Source organism: Microcaecilia unicolor, chromosome 11, assembly GCF_901765095.1.
Source record: "Microcaecilia unicolor chromosome 11, aMicUni1.1, whole genome shotgun sequence".
In the NCBI taxonomy this organism is placed as follows: domain Eukaryota; kingdom Metazoa; phylum Chordata; class Amphibia; order Gymnophiona; family Siphonopidae; genus Microcaecilia; species Microcaecilia unicolor.
The window spans coordinates 31904150-31926244 of record NC_044041.1 but is presented as its reverse complement, the minus strand read 5'-3'; the positions used below and the strand labels follow the sequence as shown (position 1 = coordinate 31926244).

The following is a 22095-nucleotide window of genomic DNA, read 5'->3' as shown; positions in this document are numbered from 1 at the left end:
AATAAACTTGGAGCATTGTCTAAGCTTCCCTTGGCGACTAATGGAAATTGAATGGGATTAGGGATTTTCCTTATTACCTCTTTGGAATTGGGAAACAGTAGAGCAGACATGGGAGGGGGGAGGGAGGGTTTAGGGGGGGGGGGTAGGAGGAGTGGGAAGCTCATTTGGGGGTATATTAGCATTTTTTCCAGTCTGTTAAAGATATCTTCCGGAGAGGGGTAGGAGGGCCATCAGAACACAGGTCCCCTGGCTCTCTTACGGAGGGGAGAAAGACCCCCACATCCTTGCTTGTCTCTAGTTCAATGCTTCTGTTTGTGTAATGTAAAGCTGACATCTGAAAGTGGTTATATTTCGGGGGGGGGGGGGGGGGGGGGGGGGGAGTTATTGCATTTGAATATATGATGTCAATTGGTAGAGTGAAAGAGTATGGGGGAAAGGAGTTGTTGTTAAATTGTTGTTAATAAACCCTGTTGAATAAAATGTCAAATATCAGTAACAAAAAGGTGGGGGGGGATAAAGTTAAAATATTAATGAAGATGTGTAATATTTGACAATTATCGAACCTAGTGTTTGTTGGTTGATTGTACTGGTACTTTCAATATGTACACACTAATTTTGTGCTTCATTAATAAAAACTGTTGAAAACTAAAAAAATCTGCAATACTGTGTTAGACTTAATTCCATGAGGGTCATACATATGGTATATTACATATGTGAGTATTGTCTGACAGATGTGTCCCAACTAAAAAAAAGGTTGAGCATGAAGGGACATGGGATGGCTAATACTGTATCTGGACCCACATTATTAGATCTACAATTGTTGTATAACAACTCTTCAAACCCTGCAAGCTGGTAAAGCTTCACAGTAAATATACCATGATTTTTGGAAGCAACATGCATCAGGTTATAACAGAAAACAAAAATACTGACTTTTGGAGGTTTTTGGTGGTGGAGTTTTCTGTTATAACCTTTACATTTCAAGTATTTGAAAACATATTAAGAAATGCGAGTTAAAAATTTCCTGTGCAAATGAATATGAATTCTGCATGTTCAAAACAAAATTGAAACATTTAGAAATATGTTTTCTTTGTATTGAGGAATAAACATGCACCAGAATTGAGTAATGTTTATTTGGCTGCCCTCCTTACATGGAAACCAAGATAGTCAGATCTGTTTCACTTACTTGCCCATTTCGATAAAGTTTCACATATATCGACCATAAGATTCTTTAGTTTAAGAGGAAGCGAGAAACAAGTAGCATTGAAATCCTAGCAATATTTCTAGGGCCTAATGCAGTAAAGAGCTATACATTAATTCCCCTTATTTGGAAAATTGTTACCTCCACTACAGCAAAACCTTTGATTGGTCGTGATGGCACAAGTTGGTTATCCAAGGATGCAACTGTGTACATAGATCCAACATCTGAAAAAGAAGCTGCTTCTATATTGTCAAGTGGTTCTCCAATACTGGTCAGACTCCCAGTGCTACACAATGAGAGATCTAAACTGTCCTGACTGGAAATGACATGTGGTTCTAACAAGCCTGGAGGAATGGCCAGGTCCTGTCTGCCTTGAAACTGATCCACAGAGAGATCGCTGGTTGTCTGTGAGACGCCTTGAGAGCTACAGATTGAGGCCTGGCTTGTGGAAGCTGAGGCACTAACACTTGTAGCAGGTAAGGTACTGCTAGAGCTGCTCAAGTCCAAATTGTCTGCACCAGTAAGTGAAGATGACTTGTCTAATTCTGTTGGACAGTCTCCTCCTTCTGCCTTGGCCTTAGGATTCTTAGGGTCGTCTTCTTGCAAAGGAATGTAAATTTCATCTTTGAATATGCCACCATGTGCGCTGCATGCCTTTCGAATTGCACTTCTGACAACTGCCTCCTCTAAGTGGGTTGGTATGCCAGAAATCACAAGTAATCGACTATGAGCAGTCAGGCCAACAAGTGCTTGGCAAGCATCAGCTATTGCATCATTCGTCACAGCCAACCCTTGCGGGTCTTTGTTTGTAAGATGTCGAAGAATCATCAGAAGGGTCAAGGCTCTATGAAACCATAACATATCCTCAGGTTTGCCTCCTCCAATATTGAAGATTGCAGTATCATTATCTGCTGTCAATGAAGAAGACCGTTTACTGGCAGAGGAGGTCTTTTCCCGTTTCATTTTTACTTTTTTTCTCTTTGAGAGGAGACTTGGGCTCTGTGGGGTCTGTCCTGGAGAAGATGAGGAGGAAGATGAAGAATCACTTAGATTTGGACCACTAGATGACATCACGCCGACTGCCGAACTCATACTGATTGGAAGGGTCACTTCTGCTACTGCAAGGCAAACTTCCATCAGTGCATGGAAATATGTAGAGAACCGCCCCTGATCTGTTATTCCAGTGCCAGTGCCACTGCAGGCATTTCCAGAAGCCCAGTTCTGAGTTTCTTCATCATATAGCTTGCGTAATTCTGCTTGCAAAGTCATAAGCATGGTTAAACAGGGGTTCAGCTGCAGCGTAATGGAGAAAGTCAATCCTGACGGGTTCTTTTTTTGTTCCAAATGGTGAATTTTACGAAGAAGTTCAGCAAGTAGATGAAAAAGTAGTTCCTTCACACAAGCTGCCATGTCAGTTGTCCATAGCAAATTTCCTAAATATAAAAAGCAAGAACACAGGTCACACTATTTCAGTAAGTTTGTCTTTTTATTGCTTACATTTTCCAAATGTTTAAAAACACAGATGTTGCTTTAAAAAAATACACCCTGTACAAGATGCTACACAGAAAGAATGCAATAAAACAAAAAAGTTGAGCCAATTCACATTATGGTTCATATTCAGAAGGTAGAAAAGTAAAAATCAAGGGCTATGCACTAGCTGACCAATGCTGACCATATGTTATCATATAGTATCTGCCAAAATAGCACATCACCAACACACATCTAAGCTAGGTGAAAAACTTATAAAACTATCTTCATACTGCTCATTATAGATACCGGTGGCTGTTCCCATTTAGGCTCTTGCTTACAGTGGAGGACGTCAAGAAAGGTGTCCAAGTGCACAGACACCTGGTGGGTGCTGAAGGAGCTGGGCTGCAAGGATCTGCCCGTGAGAAGAGAAGCACTAAACTACCCCTCAGCATGCAGAGGATACGGATGGCTGGCATAAGGTTCCTGGTTGAAGATCAAAGATTGTGCCACAAGCGTGGACACAGGACACCTGAACTGTTTTGAACTTTTAATGGACTGAGTTAGATGTTTGTTATGCTCTGACTTTGGGTACATTTGGAGGTGGTTAGAGTGCAGTGGACTGTCTGTATGACTGATTGTGGGGTCTGTATATGTGCTGGGGGAGGGGGAGGCCTTTAGGATGGGATGGGTCCTGCTCAGGGGTGGGGGGATCTTCCTTCAAAGTGTGGGCTGACAGAGGTGGGTCAAAGCCAGCATGGTTCCTTGGCTTTGGGAGGGTGGGATGGGGGGGTGTTTCTAAGGGGTTAAAAGTGGGTACATGGAATGTCAATGGATTATATGATGCGAGGAAGCAGGGTATAGTTTAATGAGTTAGAACACTTACAGTGGGATATTATCCTACTGCAGGAGACTCACCTTAGGGCCAGAGATCAACATCTTGTACACTGATCATTTGGGGGTCTTTGGGACTCATTTCTTGGCATGAGGGGCAAAAAGGGGGTTTGATGATATTATGTATATCTACTTGTTCCTTGGTAGTGGAGGAGAGTTATAAGGACCCACTGGGACAGTGTATTGCAGTGTTTGGTAAGATAGGTGGAATTCCTATTACAATTGTAAATATTTATGCTTCTAATAAGAATTAGGGTTCTTTATTCAAAATCTCTTCTGTTGCCTTTACAGAATTTTGTGAGGGAACAGGTTATTATAGGAGGGGACTTTAATTTGGCTCCAGATGGGGTATGGGATAATTCTAGAGCTAAGGGGAGATTACTATCGGAGGCATAGGAAAGGTCTTTTTTGCCTTGTTAAAGGCTTGGATCCTTTGGATGTATGGGACTTACACCACCCCTCAACCAAGAGTTATATTTTTTACACTTACTCAGCTGGAACCTATACCAGGATTGATCTGTTGTGGTGTCATCAGGGGTTATGGGACAAGGTTCAGGATGTTAATATAGATCTGATGAATGTTTCTGACCACTCTCCAGTATGGGCCGAATTGGTCCTGGAGGGTTACCAGCATCCCAGGGGATTTTGGAGAAGGGCCAGATGCATAAAGCTTACCTTGCGATTAACATTTGCTTTAGACTGGTTCCAGCCAGTCTAAAGCAAATGTTTACGTAGCTAGGAATGCACAAAGGGGTTTTCCGTGGCTCTAATGTGTGCTGTTAGCGGCCACCGAGAACCCCATGCAAATATATTACAATGAGCTTATTAGTATTCTAATCAGCTCATTCGTAATCTAATGTGTATTCCAAGGGATGCACAGCTCCAGAGTTGTCTATTAGATTGTAAGCTCTTTGAGCAGGGACTGTCTTTCTTCTATGTTTGTGCAGCGCTGCGTATGCCTTGTAGCGCTATAGAAATGCTAAATAGTAGTAGTAGTAGAGCAGCCCTAATTTAACAAGCAAATTTATATCATTTATACCAAGCCCTTTCCAGTCGCCCAGTTTGTTGTTTTAGCGCTTTAAGGTGAAGAGTGAACCAGGCTTTAGATTTGCGGTGAAAGGAGGATTTAGGCTACAAAGGTGCAAGCCCATCTAAAATGCACTGACACCAGTTCTCCCAGCAAGTGAGGTAATCGAGGGAGGCTGCGTTTGCTTGTTAAATTAGGGCTGCTCTGGAGCTGTCGGACAGGAGAGAAGCACAAGCAGGAAGCTATAATGACTGCCTGCTTGTGCTTCCGACCTCTCACCTCCTCCCGCCCCCTCCACCCCGTGTTTTAAAAACAATTTCCCTGGTGGACCTGTGGACCAAACCCCTTCCCCTGAGCAGGCACACACCTCTCCCTCCCTCCCTCCTGCACCCAACCCACACCCCTGCCCCTCCCTGTACATTTACAACAAGGTGGAGGCAGGAGGGATGAGGGAGTATCAAAGTATTTCAGACCGTCACTGATATACTTTAATGTTTCACTTATATATGCTGTTACTTATCAAAATTTGCTTATTTCTGATCTGACGAAGGGCTACCTTCAAAAGCTAATCAAAAAATGTATTGTTAGTCCAATAAAAAAGGTATCATCTTATTTTCTTTTCTATGTTTTATTTTATTCTATTTCTATTGACTGCTTTTAGAAGTGGACTAACACGGCTACCACATCTCTCTACTGGTTAATTATTCAAAAGTAAATTCTGGAAAATAACAGAATTGTGACTGATAGTATTTACGGGATGTCCTTACGGCATTCGGGGACACTTGGTGAAGTGGGGGGAGCTTGCCGGAAAAAGGAGAGCGCGTAGACACACCTTAGGCTCCGTGAGCAACTTACTCAGTTAGAACAGAGGCATCAGAGAGATCACAGTGATAGGGTATGGAGGTAGCTGAATTTTGTTAGGGTGGAATTCGGGCATTAGCAGTTGTAACAAATTGATTTTATGCATCGCTGCTTAAAGCAGCATCATTTTGAATTTGGTAGTAAACCAGGAACTCAGATGGCGAGATTTTTGAGGGAATGTAGAGCATCTCAGTTGTTGATTAGGGGCCCGGGGGGGGGGGGTACTTTTGTTATTCTGATGACTCTATTCGGAAACAATTTCTACACTTTTATAGGAATTGTATGAGCAGTCAGAACCCTGTGCAGAGGCAGATTTGGTGGATTATCTGTACGAGATAGTTTGAATGTCCTCATATGGATAGAGGAAGTGGGAAAAGCTATCAAGAATTTACAGATTGGGAAGGCTCCAGGACTTGATGGTTTTAGTGCAAAATTTTACGAAGTGTTTGGGGTAGAAGTGGGGGAGTCATTGACTCAGGTGGGTAATGGATTGTTGAGGGGGAATTTGTTGCCCCCTAATATGTGAAAGGTGGGCATCACGTTTTTTTTTTAATTTGGGGAAGACACAGCGAATTGTGGTTCTTATCACCCGGTGCCTTTGCTCAATGTAGATGTTAAACTTTTGGCTAAGGTGTTGGCAGAGCGCTTGGGATTGGTGCTGCCTAGATTGATCCATCAGGATCAGGCAGGGCTTTGTTCCCAAATGTCAAGTGGGAGATAATATTCACCAAACTCTGAATGTGGGGGTGCTTGGAGAGGAGGAGCGTTTGGCGTGTGCCTGCTCATTTTCAGTTGTGAAGCTCCACCTTCTCCGCATCGACCAGGCTGGGGCTTGCCGGCATTCCTCGCACCAGCTGATCTATGGAGGCTGTCCCGGTTCCAGTGCTTGACTGTCAAACGAGTTAATCCTCTTCAGCTTGAAGAAAAGACAGCGAAGAGGAGCCTTAACTGCTCCATTAAAGAAGGTCCTTTGCTCTGCATACAACTGCCCCCTATGGTTCTCTCTAGAAGTGCAGTACTTCCAGGATTTGACAGTAGCCACAAACCAACATATATTTCTTGCAACACTTTGAACACCAGCGTTTGTCCTCTTCCTCTGCTGCCATCATCTGTGCTCTCTTGCTCATAGCACACAGCACAGTCTCTGCTCTACACAAGCTGGATATCTTCTCCTTTGCCGCCACCTGTTGTCTGCACATAAGCTTTCTCGTCTATGGGTTCTGTACTGCTTGAGTAGTGCAGTCCCTGTCATGCTCCACTCACAGTTCCTCTTCATTCTTCATCATTTTCTCGCCCCCTTCTGTGCCTTTCTCACCTCACTCATGTCTGACAGCAGTACCATTCCTGTGATTGTTACCACTCAGAAAGCATTTCGCCTCTCTAACCATCTCTCTACGGCTTCTCTTCCTGGCCACTACCCCAGCGCTTTTCAACGGTTTACCTTGCACCGCAGTTGCACCCCCAAGCAAAGGCATCTTCAGTATCTCTTTTGTACGAACACTCATCCGGATCCGCACCTCTCCATCAACATGGGCTATGTTAATGCACGGTCTGTGATCAACAAGATGGAAACTATCTCGGACTGGCTCACCACTGATGAACTGGACCTTCTCTTTATCAGGGAAACGTGGATACGTGACTCTAAGGACCGATTCTCCTAGACCTCTGCCCCCCTGGCTTCAAAATCGTGCACTGGACCAGGCCGGGGAAAAGAGGTGGGGGCCTTGCCGTGATTTATCACTCGGGGCTCCGCATTGACTCTCTGGCTGAATCCATATCGCCTAGTCTTGAGATCGCTTCCATCAAGGTCCACAGCAGCTCTCTACAAGATTGTCTCTGTTGCATTCTGTTCTACAGGCCACCCAACAATTGGGCTGCTAGTCAGGCGGATTTCATGGACTTTCTCTCCACTTCCTGCACCAACTATTCCAGCATCCTGGTTCTTGGTGACTTGAACCTCCATCTTGAAAATCAGCACTCTCCCAGCGCTTTCCAATGCCTGAGCTTCCTCAACCTCCTGGATCTTCATTATCCTGATCTACACCCGACGCACTTAAAAGGCCATACCCTTGATCTGTTTGCCTACAAGCTCCTCAATGACTCTGTCCTCAGTGTATTTAATCCTGTTATGGTCAGCTGTCCCTTGGTCTGATCACTATCAACTAAGGTTTGCTGTCCGCTGGCGGAAGAATAGCCATCCACTTCCCATACCGCCTACCACTTACTATACAAAAGGGGCCATTGACCTCAAATCATTATGGGAGGAAATTTATGGGTGTGCCTGGCATGCAAACACAGCCTCCCTCGATTACCTCACTTGCTGGGAGAACTGGTGTCAATGCATTTTAGATGGGCTTGCACCTTTGTAGCCTAAATCCTCCTTTCACTGCAAATCTAAAGCCTGGTTCACTCTTGACCTTAAAGCGCTAAAACAACAAACTAGGCGACTGGAAAGGGCTTGGTATAAATGATAGAAATCTAACGATCACACCTTTTCAGCTTGGAAGCTCTCACTTCACTCTTACAAATATGCCATCAAACAGGCCAAAAGAGCTTTCTACCAGAAAAAAATTCAAACGGCTATGTTGGATGCACGGAAGCTCTACCGCCAGCTGAATTCCTTACTTGACACTACTCCAGTTACTTCTCCAAGTGAGGGCATGCCATCAGCAATCCAGTTGGCCAACCATTTCAGGGACAAAATCCTTCTACTTTGGAGCTCGCTCCCTCTCAGCTCCTCTAGTGCTGCTGCCTTCCTTCAAAGTCTTGCACCTGCACATGGCCCTTGCCCAGCTGATCGTCATTGGTCCACCTCTGAGCCAGTCACCACGGAGAGGGTCTCTCTGGCCCGTCGCAAATTTTCTCGTATGCACTGCAAGCTGGATTGCTGCCCTAACTACCTGCTGCAATCGGCGCTGTAATGTTTTGTTGATGACTTTACATCCTATCTGAACTACATGCTCCAATGCGGGCGCTTCCCCGTTGATCACGGCCATATTCTCCTGACGCCAATCCCGAAGGACCCGAAACGTGAGCCTAGTATTAATAACTACCGCCCTGTCGCTACTATACCACTGCTCGTCAAAACTATGGAAAGCTTGGTGAATTCTCAGCTTGCTGATTATTTGGACAAATTTTTGATTCTTCATGCCTCCCAGTCTGGATTCCGACCTCACCACAGTACTGAGATAGTACTAGTTACTCTACTGTCCAACTTTAGAAAAGAGCTGTCCTTTGGTAAAAACATCTTACTTCTTCAGTTTGATATGTCGAGCGTGTTTGACATGGTTGACCACAATCTCCTCCTCATGTTACTAGCTGAAAATGGTGTTGGAAGTACTGTCTTGGATTGGTTCTGGGAATTTCTGTCTTGCCGTTCCTATCGGGTCAAAGTCCAGTCCTCTATTTCACCTTCCTGGAAATCTATTTGTGGGGTTCCTCAAGGCTCACCCCTTTCGCCTACCCTGTTCAACATCATGCTGATGCCTCTAGCAACAGCCCTTCACAACCAAGGCCTGAATCCCTTCATCTATGCTGATGATGTGACTATCTACATCCCCTTTCGGTCTTCCACAGCCGAAATCTCAGCAGAAATTCAGGACAGTCTCGACATCATGGTCAATTGGGCTAACATATTCAAGTTTAAACTTAATCGGGAAAAAACGCAGTACCTCATCCTCTCCTCCCAGTTCAAGAAGTCTATACCGGGCACGGTTACTGCGCAGAACTTCTCCATTCCTGTCGCAGCAAGTTTGAAACTCCTTGGTGTCATTCTGGACCCCCACTTGACTCTTGACCTTCAAGTCTCGTCCATTATGAAGCGAATGTTCCTGTCCATGAGGTCCCTCAGGCATATCAAGCAGTACCTACCATTTGACCTATTCAGGTCACTAATCCATTCCCTCATCTTGAGCCATTTCGACTACTGCAATGGAATTTACACTGGTTGTAAGGAGCATGCCCTTAAGAAACTCCAGACAGTGCAGAACATGGCGGCGAGGCTGCTATTTGGCAAATCTCAATTTGAGGCAGTATCGCCCCTTCGTGAGAAGCTCCACTGGCTCCCGATTAAAGAGCGGATTGAATTCAAAGTCTGTGCTCTCAAACACAAGATTATATACGGGGACGCTCCTTCCCCTGCCTACATGTTCAGCCTGGTCGACCTCCCACCTAGGAATTCCGTGCAGTCGTCCCGCACTTATCTCAATCTCCACTTTCCTAACTGCAGGAACTTAAGATACAAGCTGCTCTTTGCCTCTTCATTTTGCTTCCAATGTCCCCATTATTGGAATACTCTGCCATCTGCGTTAAAAGAGACCTCTGATCACAGCCTATTCAAGAAATCCCTGAAGACCTACCTATGTGATCGATCATTCTCCTCAGCTGCTTGATCTTTTGCATCTCCGCCTTCCTTTCCCCTGCAGTTTTCCCTTATCTACTTTATCCTCTGTTTTGCCCTACTGCTATTATGTTGTACTTTTCTCCTAACATTGTACGCCACATAGAGCCTGCCTTGGTAGGAATATGTGGGATATAAATGTTCACAATAAATAAATAAATAAATTTCAAATAGCAAAGGGCTCCTGTCAGGGCTGTCCCCTCTCACCTCTTTTATTTGCTTTGTCCATTGAGCCCTTGGCTCAACGGATCTGTTCTAATTCAAATATTTAAGGTTTCCAGCTGGGTGAGAAGCCTCCTCATAAGTTAGCATTATTTGCAAACGACATTTTGATGTATGTGGGGCGCCCACATCTATCTGCCCAAAACCGTGAGATCTATCCATAACCATCTTAACTTCAGGAAATTACTGAAAACCAACTTGTTTAAGAAGGCCTACCCCCCTGACCCAAGTTAACTTTCTACTTCCTGCGACACAGCAAAGCTATGGACTGTACTGGATTTCTATCACCACCCCCTCTTTATTTCTTTGTTGCCTTATACTTACGTTTCTTACATGCTTACTACTATATTGTGTATGTGTATTTTACTGAACCGGAGCCTGCCTCTTCGGTACTGTGTAAGCCACATTGAGCCTGCAACTGAGTGGGAAAATGTGGGATATAAATGTGTTAAATAAATTACATAAATTATCTCTTCCAATTATATTACAGAAATTGCAGGAGTTTGTGAGGGTGGCAAGTTTTAAAGTGAATCTAGATAAAACAGAGCTATTAAGACTTACCCTTGATCCTCAGGAGAAAGCATTATTGCAAAGTAATTTTCCTTTCAAATGGGCGAGAACTCACATTAGGTATTTAGGTATACAGTTACCTTGGGATCTTATGCAACTTTATTCACTCAATTATAATCCTTTCATCTGGACTCTTAGGGGGGGATTTACATAGATGGCAGTCCACCTGGTTATCTTGGTGGGGAACGATTGCTGCTTTAAAAATGAATGTGTTTCCCAGTCTATTGGGGGGGGGGGGGGGGGGGTTTCCAAACACTTTACATAGCGGTTCCTGAGGGGGTTTTACAGATGTTGCAAGGGGAATCTTCTTGGTTTGTTTTGGGAAGGCATGTAGATCGCCTAGACCCTAGACTGGCCCAAAAAGTATTTTGGCATGGTTTGGAATTGGGGGGGGGGGGGGGGGGGTTGTGCAGTGGCAAATATTTTGTAGTATTAGTGAGCAGGACAAATTAGACAATTGTGGGAATGGGGGGGGTCTCCTGCTAAGGGGGGAGTTTTACTTGAACAGGATAATTTTTTTTCTCATACATTATTTGCTTTAGATGTCTCGGATGCCATTGGAGTTTAGGAGGCATATTATCAATCCCTTTATGAACCATCTTTTGGGATTGTGGAGATCGGTGAAAGGGAGAGTGGGGATTCGGAGTCAGAGTTCGTCTTTGGCTCCGCTCCGATTGGAGCCCTATTTTCAAGTAGAGAGAGTGAGGTGTTTCTTAGGTGGGAGGGGAGGGGGCTTATTTGTTTCTGTCAGTTTTTAGATGTTGGAGAGTTTATCCCCTTTGAGGATCTAAAGAGGACTTACGGTTTAAATGAGGGAAATGTTTTTTCATATTTGCAGGTAAAACATTGTATGATGAGACAAGGTTGGCTTAAACCTGACCCAGATGACACTGAACACTGAAAATTTATGGAGGGTTTTGGTTAAACGGCCAGGGCCCCTCTACCTGTTATATAGGTTTTTTCAGGGTTGAAATTTTCAGAAATTTAGGTTTATGGAACATTGGGAGGCTCATTTTGGGCATAGAGATTACACAGAGTGAATAGAAACGAGTATTTAAAGAGGTTCCAAAAGCTTCTGTTTGTTGATTAAAGAGAATGCTTATAAGGTAGCAACACGGTATTATACACCTGTGAAATTAAAAGCGATGCTCTTTTTTCATATTTGGTGGGAGTGTAGGTTAATTCATCAATATTGGTCTTGTGTGCCTGGAACAGTGTATTGGGACTAATGGTGGACTGTACAGTGCATTTCCTATTAAGTTTTCTTTTCTTCTTTAATGTTTAGCATTCTTATGTTCTAGCTGTTTTCTGAACAAGTTGTAATTGTTTGGCTTTATAACTGTATAATTGCATATATACAAAACAAAATAAAATAAGCATGCATATATGCCAATTCTTACTGATATATCCACGAATACAGCAGGCATAAATGTTTACCTCCTTTCCTTGGGTAAAAATTTTATAAGGTACATAAAGCAAAGTTACTCACTTGCAGCAGATGTTTTCCCAAGGACAGCAGGCAAAATATTCTCACAGCTGGGTGACATTCTTTAGCTATCTTATATGACTGAGGGACCAGCGCTCACTTGTCAAGCCAAAAAGGAACAAGCGTATGTGCAGTGGGACGCTGCTAGAAAGTTCCATAATAATTTTGCTAGTCAGCGTCTGCACTGGCTTGCTTGTCCTTGGAGAAATGCATATTTTACCTTTATAAAAACAGACATAAGATATGTGCTTATGTGATCTTCCTGCCAATTATTGTTATACAATTATTCCCATGTATTTAAGGGAAAAATGCCAAATGCCCCTTAGTCTTAGCACAGTGTTTAGTCACTTAACCCTCCAATGTCCCAGGTACAAATAAGTACCTGTATATACTTTGTAAACCGCTTTGAATGTAGTTGCAAAAAAACACAAAGGTGGTATATCAAGTCCCATTCCCTTTTAAAGAGAAGAGAGTCTTTAGTTTTCAGATTCTAAAGCCATTATCTTGGCTCTTCAATACTGTCTACTGGTTTACACACCTAAAGTTTATTCAGAGCATCCTGCATCTTACCTAACAGTTCTACTACTTGCAGAAGCACAGAGGCAGGAACAGTATCAGGTTCATCTTCAGATCTTCCATCCCCATCCTCTAATTTCCAGCTAAGCAGTTGCTCTGTAAATGCCATGGCCAATGGGAATTCCAGAGGTAGGGAATGCATGACTACAACAGCTCCTGGCGGAGGAGATACGCCTAAAAACAATTCAAGTAAAGACAGTGACCAGACTTATCACTAGATTACAGAAAACATATTAAACACTGATGTCATTTATGATACTCAATGTAAGGTAAGTTGGTATCATAAATATGATGAAGAATCTGCTCACCTCATTAGTATAATCATAAAACATGGTACAACAAAATAATCATTTACAGCTAGTATTATTATTTGCTAATGCCTTTTAATGCAAGTCCCATTTTATTCAATAGCACCTAATTACTAATAACGCACTTTAACACACATTAGTATCTTTAGTTGTAAATATTATTGCTTTCTGACAATGAAGTGGCTTAAATTGTAAGAGAATGATTTCCTGGATACCTAAGTAAAAATGAGCAAAATGTTCATCACTCAAACAGGCTAATGTATCATGAAATACAAATTAGTAATAATGTAGCTTTAATATAGAAGCAACGTCTATAATTAGCAAAAAGAGAGAAGGGAAATTCAATTACAGAAGGAGGTGCTCTATGAGAAGCTCACAAAAACAAATGTTTGGAGGGGGCATATTTACACTGTAGATATGTCTTAAAAGTCTTTAACTGACGAACCGTAGCAAAAAATTAGACAGATAATGGTACCTTTTCAGCACAATTAGATTTGCTTATAGCAGTGGTTTTCAACCCAGTCCTCAAGGTCCACCCTGCCAGACATGTTTTCAAGATATCCACAATCACATGAGATAGATTTGCATGCACTACTTTCTTGTTATGCAAATCTCTTATGCATATTCATTGTGGATATCTTGAATATCTTGGATACCCTTAGTCATTTTGGCATATAAAACATACTGAATGTTAGTTTTCCAAAAATGTGGTATAACCCTGATAATGTTGAAAACGTAACTGACCAGGTGATCCCTGAGGACTGGGTTAAAACCACTGGTGTATAGGATACTCAGTATTCTAGAAATTAATTTATATTATGTGTTTTGGTTTTAAGTACTTGCTGCCTCAATCAATGCTTCTCACTGGGGTCAGTCTGCAATTTTTTGCATCATTATCCAGATAATGCCACTGATAATTATTACAGACTGCCCAGTGCTATCTGGATAGTGTCAGGGCAGTCCATGGGTGGAGTGAGGGTATTCCACAATGCTGTCTAGCTAACAGTGATGCTCGGTCGGTCCACTAACCAAAAACTATCTAGATAAAGTTAAGACAACACTTCTAATAGAAGGCCGAATATCACCACCATCCACACAGCACTGCCACTGACCATCTTATCCAGATGTTCAGTGCCAGCTACTTTCCAGATACTGGTATTGAATATCTAGATTTAATACAGCAATGGCGAGCATTAAAAAAAACCCACTGACCACCATAGCTAAATTTTGACCCTGTTTTTAGGGGAGAGATTCTCTATTGTTAGACTTTATTCATATTCTTCATGTGACCTGGAGCATGGTAACTCACTAGTTTAGTCTGAAGAAAGATCAACAGGTCAGTATTCAAAAGATATGGGTACACAAGTTTGGCTCCTGTTTAAAGTGTACTTTGGCACCTACAGTGGGGGAAATAAGTATTTGATCCCTTGCTGATTTTGTAAGTTTGCCCACTGACAAAGACATGAGCAGCCCATAATTGAAGGGTAGGTTATTGGTAACAGTGAGAGATAGCACATCACAAATTAAATCCGGAAAATCACATTGTGGAAAGTATATGAATTTATTTGCATTCTGCAGAGGGAAATAAGTATTTGATCCCCCACCAACCAGTAAGAGATCTGGCCCCTACAGACCAGGTAGATGCTCCAAATCAACTCGTTACCTGCATGACAGACAGCTGTCGGCAATGGTCACCTGTATGAAAGACACCTGTTCACAGACTCAGTGAATCAGTCAGACTCTAACCTCTACAAAATGGCCAAGAGCAAGGAGCTGTCTAAGGATGTCAGGGACAAGATCATACACCTGCACAAGGCTGGAATGGGCTACAAAACCATCAGTAAGACGCTGGGCGAGAAGGAGACAACTATTGGTGCCATAGTAAGAAAATGGAAGAAGTACAAAATGACTGTCAATCGACAAAGATCTGGGGCTCCACGCAAAATCTCACCTCGTGGGGTATCCTTGATCATGAGGAAGGTTAGAAATCAGCCTACAACTACAAGGGGGGAACTTGTCAATGATCTCAAGGCAGCTGGGACCACTGTCACCACGAAAACCATTGGTAACACATTACGACATAACGGATTGCAATCCTGCAGTGCCCGCAAGGTCCCCCTGCTCCGGAAGGCACATGTGACGGCCCGTCTGAAGTTTGCCAGTGAACACCTGGATGATGCCGAGAGTGATTGGGAGAAGGTGCTGTGGTCAGATGAGACAAAAATTGAGCTCTTTGGCATGAACTCAACTCGCCGTGTTTGGAGGAAGAGAAATGCTGCCTATGACCCAAAGAACACCGTCCCCACTGTCAAGCATGGAGGTGGAAATGTTATGTTTTGGGGGTGTTTCTCTGCTAAGGGCACAGGACTACTTCACCGCATCAATGGGAGAATGGATGGGGCCATGTACCGTACAATTCTGAGTGACAACCTCCTTCCCTCCGCCAGGGCCTTAAAAATGGGTCGTGGCTGGGTCTTCCAGCACGACAATGACCCAAAACATACAGCCAAGGCAACAAAGGAGTGGCTCAGGAAGAAGCACATTAGGGTCATGGAGTGGCCTAGCCAGTCACCAGACCTTAATCCCATTGAAAACTTATGGAGGGAGCTGAAGCTGCGAGTTGCCAAGCGACAGCCCAGAACTCTTAATGATTTAGAGATGATCTGCAAAGAGGAGTGGACCAAAATTCCTCCTGACATGTGTGCAAACCTCATCATCAACTACAGAAGACGTCTGACCGCTGTGCTTGCCAACAAGGGTTTTGCCACCAAGTATTAGGTCTTGTTTGCCAGAGGGATCAAATACTTATTTCCCTCTGCAGAATGCAAATAAATTCATATACTTTCCACAATGTGATTTTCCGGATTTAATTTGTGATGTGCTATCTCTCATTGTTACCAATAACCTACCCTTCAATTATGGGCTGCTCATGTCTTTGTCAGTGGGCAAACTTACAAAATCAGCAAGGGATCAAATACTTATTTCCCCCACTGTATGTTCTGAGACCTTAGTTCTCTAAATTGGGTGCTCAGCTGTTTTTTGTTTTCTTCAAAAGTCAATGATGCTCAGCCAGCTTCAGGAAATCATAGCAAAGCAATAGTTCATATGAGTTTTGTTTCTGATAGAAGAGCTAGTTGCCGCTCCCTTGATCAAGCAACTTAACAGCTTAACAGATCGTCATACCCACTGATTCTTTTGTCCTCCAAAGACTCATCTATTGTTCTCTAAACAAGACCACAGATGATGCCAATATCCTGTGAGGATATTGAACAGCTTTAACATTTATAGTATTTAAACAAAAACTCCTTATGCAGGTAATAAGATATTTTCTTCTCTCTGGATGCTTGGTCTTCTGAAGATGTAAAGGTTTACCTAGTTTGATGTGAACTTTGTCAGTGGGAATGATTGCTGCTGGATACTGATTGGTTGTAGGTGGGGGGGTCAGACCGGTGTTCGTCGGAGAAGCATCCCGAGGATAACATACTGTCTCAATCAGGTTTAACTGGCCGTTCCTTTTTACTTTATGGCCAAGACCATACACAAACACTCTAGCCCAAGGGGCCTTATAGAGTGAGGAGCTGAAAAGTAAACAGAACAACATATTTATATTGATACATACATTTTTTTTAAAACACAAAAATCTTCCTTTATGTTGGTAACCAGGCTAGTGATATAAACATATTGACAATTTAATATATACTATTACTAAAGTGCTGGGTTCACCTTTTTACTTTGTGAAACCAGTTTTCCAAATGTTTTTTTCATTTAACATTGAAGTATATCAACCAACACGAAGAAGTACTATTAATTTTGTACAGTCTACATATCTATCTTATCTCTGTCATATGGACATGTACACACACACACACACAGAATTGGCAACCTATACTTAGTCTCCAAGTAGTGAATTATCTAATAGCTATTACACACACATACACACTTACTTATTTAAATGACTCACTCTTTGCGAAATCCCGACTGGCTCTCCTTACAAGACATGATGACAAATGTGGCACCAGGAAAATTAATATCCATGCTGACTTTAGATTCCGAAATTGGAAAGTCTTCAGAAGGAAACTGTTCAGGAGCATTCTGAGGAAGATAAAACATGTGTACTTCTTGTAACTACAACTGTAAAAAAAAAAAAATTGCACTGGCATTTTCTTTTCTAAAATCTGGAAGGTTTATAATAAAAAGAAAGTTATAAAGAAACAAAGAAGTATACTTGTCATGTTCATCCACTTGAATGCACAAAAGTAAAGGCTAACAAACAAAAAAACCCAAACAAAAAAAAAAACCAAAAAAAACCCCAAAGCGATATCTTCATCAGAAAAAGATTTCTCAACTGTAAATGTCTTCCTCAGGACAGAAAATGGAAAAAGCAAATGATGACACTGCTGGAAAATATAAGTGACTAAATCCACTGATAGTATGAAGAGATAGAACAGCCAATTGTAATATATCATACTTCTTTCCATTCCCCTCTCTCAGCTATTGTTGGAATGCATTTTATTATTCCTTGCATTTAAAGGTATAAAGAAAACTCATGGAGGGACACAGGTATGAGAATGCTTAACTGTTCATGTAATTAAACAGCTATAAAATGGTGTGTGTGTGTCCTCTCCAATACTTGAAAAAGCCCTCTCATCAAAAGGAATCCATTAAAACCAGTGTAAAATGTCCCACTCAAATTCCACCCCTCAACGCAGTTACAATTATTTCTCCTACTTTTACCCATATCCAGGAGGAGGCAGGTTAGGTTGGAAGAGGCCAAGTTCAAATAGCACTTTAAGAAACCTCTACATGGACTTTTCACAAGCACATTTGTGCCACTTCTTAATGTATTATGTACTTCCACTTGTGTTGTATTTTGTGAACCACTTTACTTCCTTTCAGAAGTGAAATAAAAGGAAATGGAATAAAATGGATTTTCAAAGGGAAGCACCACAAAGGTTTTTCCTTTTAAAATGTGCATTGTGCTATTTTCTCCAGATGGTGATCAGCCGAGCTCTAGCTTACTGCCAGGTCAGTTGGACACCACCTACAGCCGATGGGAATGCCAGGGTCTTTGTTTTTTTAGAGCAGGTCTGGGAGAAAGGGGAATTTGTCTCCTTCCAAGACTTACAAGAACAGTATGGGCTCACAGAGAGTGATAGGTTCCATTATTGGTAAGTGGGTGATTTTATAGGATGTAGGGCTTGTGGGGAATTGGGACTAGCGGAGACTCAATAGGAGTGTTCAATGCAGGGTGGGGGAGCTAGAGGTGGCATATCTTGCATATATAAGGCTTTACTTCATTCATCTATGCCCTTTATATGTCTCTAAATGGGTGGGGGGGAATGAGTAAGCAGTGGGACATTCACCAATGGAAACTTACCCTTCGATACCTACTTAAAGTGTCGGTGGCTTGTAGCTTACATAAGTACATAGGTATTGCCATACTGGGACAGACCAAAGGTCCATCAAGCCCAGCATCCTGTTTCCAACAGTGGACAATCCAGGTCACAAAGACCTGGCAAGATCCCAAAACAGTACAATACATTTTATGCTGCTTATCCCAGAAATAAGCAGTGGATTTTCCCCAAGTCTATTTTAATAATGGTCTATGGGCTTTTCCTTTAGGAAGCCATCCAAACCTTTTTAAAACCCCGCTAATGCTTTTACTACATTCTCTGGCAACTAATTCCAGAGCTTAATTACACGTTGAGTAAAGAAACATTTTCTCTGATTCGTTTTAAATTTACTACTTTGTAGCTTCATTTTGTGCCCCCTAGTCCTAGTATTTTTGGAAAGAGTAAACAAGCGATTCACGCCTATCTATTCCACTCCACTCATTATTTTATAGTCCTCTATTATATCTCCCCTCAGTCGTCTTTTCTCCAAGCTGAAGAGGCCTAGCTGCTTTAGCCTTTCCTCAAAGGGAAGTCGCCCCATCCTCTATCATTTTCGTCACCCTTCTCTGTACCTTTTCTAATTCCTCTTTATCTTTTTTGAGATGCGGTGACCAGAATTGAACACAATATTCGAGGTGCGGTCGCATCATGGAGCGATACAAAGGCATTATAACATCCTCATTTTTGTTTTCCATTCCTTTCCTAATAATACATAACATTCTATTTGCTTTTTTAGCTGCTGCTGCACACTGAGCAGAGGGTTTCAATATATCATCAATGACGACGCCTAGATCCCTTTCTTGGTCTGTGACTCCTAATGTGGAACCTTGCATTACGTAGCTATTATTCGGGATCCTCTTTTCCACATGCATCACTTTGCACTTGCTCACATTAAATGGCATCTACTATTTAGACGCCCAGTCTCCCAGTCTTGTCAGGTCCTCTTGTAATTTTTTCACAATCCTCTTGCGATTTAACAACTTTGAATAACTTTGTGTCATCAGCAAATTTAATTACCTCACTAGTTACTCCCATCTCTACATCATTTATAAATATATTAAAAAGCAGCAGTCCTAGCACAGACCCTGCGGAACCCCACTATCTACCCTTCTCCGTTGAGAATACTGACCATTTAACCCTACTCTCTGTTTTCTATCTTTTAACCAGTTTTTAATCCACAACAGGTCACTACCTCCTATCCCATGACTCTCCAATTTCCTCTGAGTCTTTCATTGGGTACTTTGACAAACACCTTTGAAAATCCAGATACACAATATCGACTGGCTTACCTTTATCCACATATTTGTTCACCCCTTCAAAGAAATGCAATAGATTGGTGAGGCAAGATTCCCCTTCATGAAATCCATGTTGGCTTTGTCTCATTAATCCATGCTCTTGAATATGCTCTGCAATTTTGTTCTCTATAATAGTCCCTACCATTTTACCTGGCACCGATGTCAGGCTCACTGGTCTATAATTTCCTGGATCTCCTCTGAAACCTTTTTTAAAAATTGGAGTTACATTGGCCACCCTCCAATATTCCTGTACCATGCTTGATTTTAAAGACAAATTACATATTACTAAAAATAGTTCCGCAAGTTCATCTTTCAATTCTATCAGTACCAGTAGATTTGCTATTCTTCAATTTGTCAAATTGTGCCATTACATCCTCCATGTTTAGAGATTTCATTGTTTCTCTGACTCGTCAGCTTTGAATATCATTTCTGCCACAGGTATCTCTCCCAAATCTTCCTCAGTGAAGACCGAAGCAAAGAATTCATTTAATCTCTAAGCTATGGCTTTGTCTTCCCTGAGTGCCCCTTTTATCCCTTTAATCATCTATCTGTCCAATTGATTCTTCTGCTGGCTTCTTTCTTTTAATATACCTAAAAACATTTTTACTATGTGTTTTTGCCTCCAACGCAATCTTTTTTTTCAAAGTCTTTCTTTGCCTTCTTTATCAGCGCTTTGCATTCGACTTGACATTCATTATGCTGTGTCTTATTATTTTCAGTCGGTTCCTTATTCCATTTTCTGAAGGATTTTCTTTTAGCTCTAATAGCTTCCTTCACCTAACTTTTTAACCATGCTGGCTGTCATTTGGTCTTCCTTCCTCCTTTTTTTACTACACGAAATCTATTTGGCCTGGGCTTCCAGGATGGTATTTTTGAACAGCATCCAAGCCTGATATAAATTTTTGACCTTCACAGTAGCTCTTCAAATTTTTTTTTTCACTGTTCTTCTCATTTTATCATAGTCTCCTTTTTGAAAGTTAAACATTAACGTTTTGGATTTCCTGTGTGTACTTACTCCAAAGCCGATATCAAATCTGACCATATTGTGATCACTGTTATCAAGTGGCCCCAGCATCATTATCTCCTGCACCAGATCATGCGGTCCACTAAGGACTAGGTCTAGAATTTTTCCTTCTCTTGTGTATATTATGGGTATTATGCAGGCCTGAAAACCCACTTTGGTTCAGGCTCTGAAATGACAGTTTAACTGACAAGGCCCAATTTTATGCGACTTTCAGCTGAACTGCAGTGTGAGTCAAGAACTCATGATCTGTTGAGACACAATGAGGCATATTTTGAAAGCACTTTGGGAGGCTAAGTTCCATAGGTTTCTATGGAACTTTGGGAGGCTAAGTGCTTTGAAAATGAGCCTCAATGTCACAAGCCATATGAGGAAGGGTGGAGGTGCAAAATAATTGACCACAAGGATTTAGTAATGTGACAGTTAACAGATGTTCAGGAGAAAGAAGGAACAATGTAGTTCCTTGGGAAGATGACAGGGCTTCCAAGAAATGTTAGCCACTTCATTATCATACAACCAATTATCTGTAACCAATTAATTACCATATAACCTATCATATGTAGCCAATCAATTATCATACAGCCAATTACCTGTAACCACGATAGTAGCATATGCTACTGAAATTACCTGTATAAAAGTGATTGTACCAGGAAACTGGAATCGGAGTGTCAGATACAGCCAATACTTATGTATAGCAGTTCTGTACTCTCATGAGAAATTATTATCTGTTATCTATGCTTGGTAAGTAATAAACAATTGCATTTCTCATACCTACGTAGCCTTGGATTATTTATTCCACCTATTAGGAGGTGGCTGGACCATACAACTTTAGTATGGGATAAATAAACCTAAATAATTCAGTTGGCTCCTGTACCAGCTGCTCCATAAAGCAGTCCTTGCTTTCGTCAAGAAATTTTACTTCCCTAGCATGCCCTGATGTTACATTTAACCAGTCAATATCAGGGTAATTGAAATCACCCATTATTATTGTGTTGCCCAGTTTGTTAGCCTTCCTAATTTCTGATAGCATTTCTAAATCCATCTGTTCATCCTGGCCACTATCACTATATTTTTCCCCTTTACACATGGAATTTCAAACCATAGGGATTCCAAGATGTGTTTTGTTTCCTGCAGAATTTTCAATCTATTTGATTCAAGGCCCTCCTTAACATACAATGCTGGGGGGGGGGGGGGGGGGGGGTCACGTGATGCCTGCTACCTAGAAAGCAGCACGAGAGAGTAGCTCCTCGAAGGACCTACTGGTATCTGCTTAAAATCGAGATTTACCAGGTTATATGTGCTCCCGAGAGAATTGTACAATCGGTGTGGCTGTTGGGGTCCCAATTTGAGTGGCGTACCTGAGAAGGTAGCTGTGGAA

At 41.9% G+C, this 22095-nt stretch overlaps 1 protein-coding gene across 1 annotated transcript in view; it reads right to left on the bottom strand.

Annotated features, from left to right (window-relative positions):
• Positions 1-22095, bottom strand: part of HECTD4 (HECT domain E3 ubiquitin protein ligase 4) — a 467625-nt gene that overhangs the window by 70485 nt on the left and 375045 nt on the right. The window contains 4 exon segments of the mRNA XM_030218637.1: positions 1340-2631; positions 12695-12874; positions 16381-16586; positions 16970-17100. Coding sequence (XP_030074497.1) covers positions 1340-2631; positions 12695-12874; positions 16381-16586; positions 16970-17100 — 1809 coding nt within the window.